At 40.6% G+C, this 7,521-nt stretch overlaps 1 protein-coding gene across 1 annotated transcript in view; it reads right to left on the bottom strand.

Moving 5' to 3' along the window:
• The window catches only part of LOC109926019 (polypeptide N-acetylgalactosaminyltransferase 3-like), a gene marked incomplete at its 5' end in the record, with an annotated part of 27,974 nt that overhangs the window by 12,303 nt on the left and 8,150 nt on the right, over positions 1-7,521 (bottom strand). The window contains one exon of the mRNA XM_048618847.1: positions 38-187. Within this exon, the coding sequence (XP_048474804.1) occupies positions 38-187 (150 nt within the window). The remainder of the gene's footprint in view (positions 1-37; positions 188-7,521) is intronic.

The following is a 7,521-nucleotide window of genomic DNA, read 5'->3' as shown; positions in this document are numbered from 1 at the left end:
ATTTGATAGATGGGAGAAATCTGTGAATATACTTAACAGTGAGCATCAAGAAAAGTCAGCACTTCTCCAGTGGCGACACTAGCCCCCAAGAGCCTCGCAGTTATCAATCCCGTCCTTTCCACTTGTCGGACAACCTTCACTATCCGGAACTGTTTTACATATTCATCCAGTTGTTCTTTTAAATAGTCTGGAAAAATTAGAATTCAATGCATTTAAGACAGAATAATTGTATTCATTATTCAAAACAATAGCTTACAGCATTATGGGTATTGAGCATCACAATTAAAGAGTGGTTAACAGTTGGTTAAATGTAAATTTTGCCACTTTTTGAATTATAGCTAGTTCAACATACAATGGCAATCAGGCACAAAGTGAAGCTGAAAGAAAGAGGCCATTAATTCTCAGTACAACATTAAAACCAAGCATTGAGGCACGTCAATTTGATCATAGGTATTTCTTTTGTACGTTTGCAACCAAGAGTTGCCAGATCCATCAATGGCTCAGTGAGTACAGGTACCACAGTGCTGAGCTATGCAGGCTAGGTGTTCCAAAATTCAAGCCTTGCTCTGCTATTGACTGAATTTACCTCCATATAGCAGTAGTTGGAGTGTAGCAATTGGCCTTAAGATCGAGGATCCCTTAGCTGGGGATGCTGGGAATTTACAGCAGGTGTGGGGGAGTGGGAAAGAAAATAAATTGTCATCACTACACAAAAATTCTAGTTGGAAAGTGTATTTATACTGACAGAGAGAACTGATTTGGGTGTAATGCTGTCCATCGTAGAAATAGACTAATCAGTCACAAGAATATGTGTTGAGCAAGATATCAGCGAGGATATTATTAAGCTGGAGAGGGTTCAGAAAAAAATTTACCAGGATGTTGCTGGGAATGAAAGTTCAAATTTATAAGGGGAGAGTGGATAGGCTGGTACTTTTTCCCACTGGAGCATAGGAGTAACCTTACAGAGGTTGATAAAATCACAAGGGGGTATAAATAAGGTGAATGGCAGCTGTCTTTGCCCTAGGGTGGGGGATTTCAAGACTAGGGGCATAGTTTTAAGATGAGAGGAGGATTTTTAAAAGAAAAGACGACATGACAGGCAACTTTTTTTTTTAAGAACAGAGTGGTTCGTATATGGAATTTCAGAGGAAGTGGTGGATGCAGGTGCAGTTACAATGTTTAAAGCACTTTTGGACAAGTACATAAGTAAAAAATGTTTGGAGGGATATGGGCTTAGCACAGGCAGGTGAGACTAGTTTAGTTTGGGATTATGGTTGGTGTGGACTAACTGGACCAAAGGGTCTGTTTCTGTGCTGTCTGACTCTATGACTGAGAACCTGTTAAAGTGTAGTTATGAGTAGATGCACTTTGTTGGGGTGAGTTTATTGAAAATTTCAAGGCTACTAGTTTAAGCATGAAAATGTTGTGACAGTTAGAATACAATCTGACCAAAATGTACAAATAATTTGTAGGTTAGCCACTCAAGACCTGTCCAATAACCAGGCTGCCTTTAACTGCCCCCATCAGAGGCGGTTTAACCTGATTTCATTTTTTTTTAAACAAAGGTTTTAAATTATAAAAAGGTAATTCAGTTAGACTCTCAGCAAATGGACTACTGAAGCAAATTGACAAAGAAATATTTTAAATTTGGGACAGTGTTTGTATTCTATGAACAGGAATCAGTTATATAATCAGCAAAGCTGAGCTCATTTAGCAGTTTCAATTTTCTGGTTAAATGGTCATAAGATTTCAAAACTAATAGAAACAGTTTATTTTTACACCGCTGCATCACTCCAGTCATCCATCCATCCTTTCACCTTCCTACCCATATCCTAAATTCTAGATTTTAGTTGGGCTGTGGAGGAGTGGTACCAAATATAGCTGGGATGGGATTTTGCTGATAAAGTTGGGAGAAGGAAAGATGATCAGCTTAAAGTGACAAGAAATTGCTAGAAATATACCAAGACTAAAAAAAACACTTGAATGGAGGACAGTTTATGCATAAACATGGTTTGCGACCCCTTGAGTTTACGAGGGTAAGGGATGGTCTGTTGGAGGTGTAAAAAAGATTAAAATGAATTCAATAGAGCAGATACAGGCCATGTCCTCTGGTGGGATAATTCTGAACAAAAAGATTCTAATCTCAAAATTAGGACGGACTCTTGGGCATAACATCAGGAAAATGACACTGACACACACATGCTCAGACACAATTGAAAATCTGGCTGGGTTCATTGAACTTTTCAAGACCAAAACTGACACTATTTGTTAGACATGAGAAATATGGAACAAAAGCAGAGTTCAAGTGTATGTTGCTTTATTACTGCTTTAAGAGCTGGATAAGCTAATAAGTCAAGGACCAAGATGGAACCACATGACCAATCATCATGTGGAGTCCAGAGAGGTCAGCCAGAGTTGGGATGCTTAGTTATCTGTAATTGCAAGTTGTAGTCAGAGTTATTAGTTGAGATTCAAGTAAGCTGAATCCACACTATTAAATCTGAGTTGTTTTCTGATTGCCCAAAAAAAAACAACATGGTGATCAATAGTGTTTTTTTAAAAAAAAAACAACAAAATAGTATGCAAGCTTGAAAATCACAGAAACAGGATTCAGATAAGACTTGAAGCTGTTGCATTTATGACGAGGCTCCAGGAAAAAAAAAAATTACACGGAAAGCGAGTGCTTGATTTGTGAGCCTTTTTAAGCACAGAGTTTGATCCAAATTGGGCTGTAGAAGTTACAGGGCCATAAAGACAACTTCAGGTGTGCTTGTGCAGAAAGGAAAATAAAGCAGACAAGGCAAAAAAGCAGTTCAGAAAAGAAGAACTTGGAAACTCAGGGTATTTATTTTTAATATTTTTAAAAATTCTATAGTAGCTGTATTGCTGAATCTCTGCACAGTGTAACCTTGTAGCAGCAAGGCTACTACACATCCCCTAGACATTTATAGCACTTGCTAAAGAAAAGGTAAATCAGAAATATGGCTAAATTCTCTTGCACATATTAGAAAACCACAGATGTCCTATTCCAATTTTGGTTCTCTACACAAAGAATAGGGCTTTGCTTTTTAGATTGAGTTGTTGCAAAACCAGAGAAGAAAGCAGTGAAAATAAATATAGCCATTGGAAACGAGGGGTTGCAGAGACAACACTTCAGGTTCATCTTAAGAGGATCAGAGAGATCTTGGTAAGCAATGGAAAATGCTGGAAAACCAGTATAAACCTAAACTTTAGAATTCACTTTCTGGAGCTCATCTCTACAGATAACAGCCACTAGAATCAATTACTCAGTTTGTCATTCGGTGCCATACCAAGGGCAATTACTGAATTTTAAGAGACTGAGCTATCTCAGTGGAGATGGTTACAGCTTATCAAAAAACTTTCCAAAACTACTTGTTGAAGAAAAAAAGAGTATAACACACTGCTTAAAGATAGCAGAAAACACGAAGCCAATGCAGCCCAATAACATCATCTGCAATCATTACAGTAACCAGTATTGGCAAGTAGCCAGGATACAGAAAGCAAGTAACTGGTGTTGAAAGTGTGACCTGTTGCAGTCTCTGTGAAGGTGTCCTGCATTCCAAGATCTTTGCAAGTCATGTGGTGAAAAGAACACTGGGCTTGCCTATGCAAGAAATCTGGTTCCAAAGATACAGCCAGAAGTCATATTAGGATACAACCAAACAAAAGATATGTGCAGCTTGTAGGCAGCAACAACAGGGAGTATCTCAGAGACCTGCAGAAGTTCAGGCACATGAAACAGACCAGGGTGAAGATTCAAAATGGAAGGCAAACAGGCATTCCACATTGTCCATGTAACGTGTCATGTTCACAAAGTCAAACAGTAAGAAGGTTATGTCATGATTAACATCATATGTTCTCAGAAAATACGTGTGGGGCAAAATCAGTCATAAAATTGACACTGGAGCAAATGCAAACATCCTACCAGTCAGAATCCTGATGAATATGGACCTGTACTGATTATAAATCGATGGTAAACCTCTGACAACAGAATTAACTGTATATAATGGACGCCCATCCCTTGCACTGGTACATTGATGATGAAATAAGGCTATGACAATTCTGCATGGAAACCATAAGTATACTGCCTGGCAGACAGGAGTAGACCAGCAATAGCAGGATTACAGGCTTGCATGGATCTCAACATTGTGACCAATCATAGAATCATAAAAATTACAATTGTAACAGAAGAGACCAAGAATAATTGCATGGAGTCAGTCTAGGACTTGCAACTATTCTACGGAGACAAATTTAACGTAGTAGGAAATTTGAAAGGAAATACTACATTGCATCTCTGAGAAGATGCAATTTCAATCAACTTTTTCAAAAATGCAGTGCTCATATACAAGAGAAGCTCAAGCATAAGCTGGACAATATGGGACATAATGGCATTATTTGTCTTGTATATCAGCACACAGACTGGTGCATTTCTGTTACGTGTACGCTAAAGAAAGTTAGCACAATCATGGTATGTTTTGCCCAAGACATCTAAACCTTTTTCTAAAGAGATGCCTGCACAAATTTCTAATGAGAGGGGAATTTATTTTTAAAAACATATTCATAGAAAGAGGGCATCGCTGGCTAGGCCAGCATTTATTACACATCCCTAGCTACATTTGAGTCACTTAGATCACTTGGTGTAGGTATACTCACAATTAGGGCAAGAGTTCCAGCATTTTGATCCAGCAACACTGAAGGAACTGTGATGTATTTCCAAGTCAGGATGGGGAGTGGCTTAGAGAGGATTTTGCAAGTGGTGGTGTTCTCGTGCATTTGCTACCTTGCCCTTCTAAATGGAAAAAGATTGTGGGTTTTAAGGAGCCTTGGTGAATTTCTGCAGTGCTTCTTGTAAATCGTACACACTGCTAACAATGAACACTGGTAGTAGAGGAAATGGATGTGGTTCCAATCAATCAAGCGGGCTGTTTTGTCCTGCATGGTGTCAAGATTCTTGATTTGGAGATGTACTCATCCAGGCAAGTGGGAAGTATTCCATCATACTCCTACCTTGTCATCCATCCATATGTTTATCCAATGACCATTTAAATGCCCTTAAAGTTGGGGAGTATAGAACATAGAACATTACAGCGCAGTACAGGCCCTTCGGCCCTCGATGTTGCGCCGACCTGTGAAACCAATCTGAAGCCCATCTAACCTAAACTATTCCATTATCATCCATAGATGGTGGTCAGTCTTTGGGGAGTCACCCGATACAGGATTCGGAGACTCTGACCTGCTGTTGTAGCCGCCGTATTTATATGGCCATCCAGGTCAGTTTCCGATAGCTAGATTCTCTTTTGTTGGAAATGGTCTGAAAGAAAGCACTTAGTGAAGGTGGGAAATGGTATGTTGGCCTTCATAGTGAGAAGATTCAAGTACAGGAGCAGAGATGTCTTGCTGCAATTATTTAGGGTGTTCGTGAGACCACATCTGGAGTATTGTATGTAGTTTAGTCTCTTTATCGGAGGAGGGATGTTCTGGAGATAGAGGAAGTGCAGCAAGGGGTTTACCAGACTGATTCCTGGGATGGCAGGACTAATGTATGAAGAGAGACTGGATTGGTGAGGAATATAATCGGGGCACCTGAATGTTTGCAGACTGAAGGATGGACTTTGTGGCTTTGTTTATCTGGCAGCGAGGACTCATGGTGGATGCAGGGGGAGCAACTTGGACGTTTCTTTTTCTTTTGGATGTTTCTTTTATTTCTGATTCTGTTTTTAATTCTGTCTTTTGTACACTAAGAAGGTGCTGTAGAATGGCAACTTTGTACACTTTTCACTGTACTCCTGTACTCTGGTACATGAGAAAATCAAGTCAAAATCTGAAAAAAAAAAAAAAAAAAAAAATCTATATTCTCTGGAGTTTAGAAGAATGAGGTTAGAATTTTATAGATTTCTATGAAATCCTCAAGACCAGACAAGATAAATGCAGGAAAGATGTTCCCAATGACTGGGGAGTCCAGAGCCAGGGTTTGTAGTCTCAAGGATATGGGGCTAGGCCATTATAATTGAGGGGAAGAGAAATGTCGTCACCCAGAGTGTAACGAGCCTGATGAAATCCCTACATCACAGAAAGCGGTTGGGGCCAAAACACCAAATGTTTTCAGGAAACAGTTAGTTATAGTTCTTAGGGCTACGGGGATCAAAGGGTATGAGGAGAAAGTGGGAAAAGAGTCAGATAATCATATCAAATGGCAGAGCAGACTTGAAGGACCGAATGGCCTACTCCTATTTTCTAAGTTTCCATTATAATTGCCTGGCATTTGTGTGACATGAATGTTATTTGCCAACTGTCAGCCCAAACCTCGATGTTTTTCAGGTCTTGCTGCCTTTGAACAAGAACTGTCTCAGTATCTTAGGAATCATTAATGGTGCTGAACATTGTGGAATTATTGGCAAACATCCCAATTTCTAAAAAAGATGAAACAGCTGAAGATGCTTGGGCCTAGGACACCGCTGCAAGAGTTCCTTAGTAATGTCCTGGAGCGGAGATGACAGACCTCCAACAACCACAACAACGTTCCCACATGCCAAGCAGGACTCCAACCAGTGGAGAGTTTCCCCCTCCACAAAACTGCTGTTGATTCCAGTTTTGCTAGGGCTCCTTGATGCCACATTTGGTCAGATGTGGCCTTGATGTCAGAGGCTGTCACGCTCCCCTCACCTCTGGAATTCAGCTCTTTTGTCCATGTTTGAACCAAGGCTGTAAGGAGGAACTGAGTGGGCCTGGCGGAACTCAAACTGGGCATCACTGAGCAGGTGCTGCTTGATAGCACTGCTGATGATACCTTCCATCACTTTACTAATCATCAAGAGTAGACTGGGTGGATTTGTCCTGCAGTGTGTGTAGAGGACACAACCTGGGCTGATTTCCCACATAGGTAGATGATAGTGTTATAGTTGTACTGGAACAGCTTGGCTCAGGGCATGACTAGTTCTGGAGCATAAGTCTTCAGTACGATCAGCAAAATGTTATCTGGGTCTCTCGCCTTCGCAGTATCCACTACCTTCAGTCAATTTTTGCTATCACGTGGGATGAGTCAAATTGATTGAAGATTGATATCTGAGATGCAGAGGACCTCAAGAGGAGGTTGAGATGGATCATGTATTCAGCACTGCTGGCTAAAGATGGATGCAAAAGTTTCAGCCTCAGCTTTTGCACTGGTGTGCTGGACACCCCCCCTCCCCATCATTGAAGATGGGGATATTTGTGGAGCCTCCTTCTTCAGTGCGTTGTTTAATTGTCCATCACCATACATGACTGGATGTGGCAGGACTGCAGAGTTTAGATCCATTCCACTGGTCATGGAATCTCTTAGCCTTGTCTATTGCATGCTGCTCCTACTATTTCATGCAAGTAGCCAATGTAGTAGCTTCACTAGGTTGCCCCTTCATTTTTAGCTATGATCCATGCTGCTCCTAAGGAGGACTTTGAAGGGTCAGCAGGGCCAGTGTCTGGGTCAATACTGGATGCTCCATCCATTCCTTTTTTGCCAGTTGT

The sequence above is a fragment of the Rhincodon typus genome, chromosome 41 (genome assembly GCF_021869965.1).
Source record: "Rhincodon typus isolate 14 chromosome 41, sRhiTyp1.1, whole genome shotgun sequence".
NCBI classification, from domain to species: Eukaryota; Metazoa; Chordata; class Chondrichthyes; order Orectolobiformes; family Rhincodontidae; genus Rhincodon; species Rhincodon typus.
The sequence above is the reverse complement of the archived record's forward strand: the minus strand, read 5'-3'. Positions and strand labels throughout refer to the sequence as shown.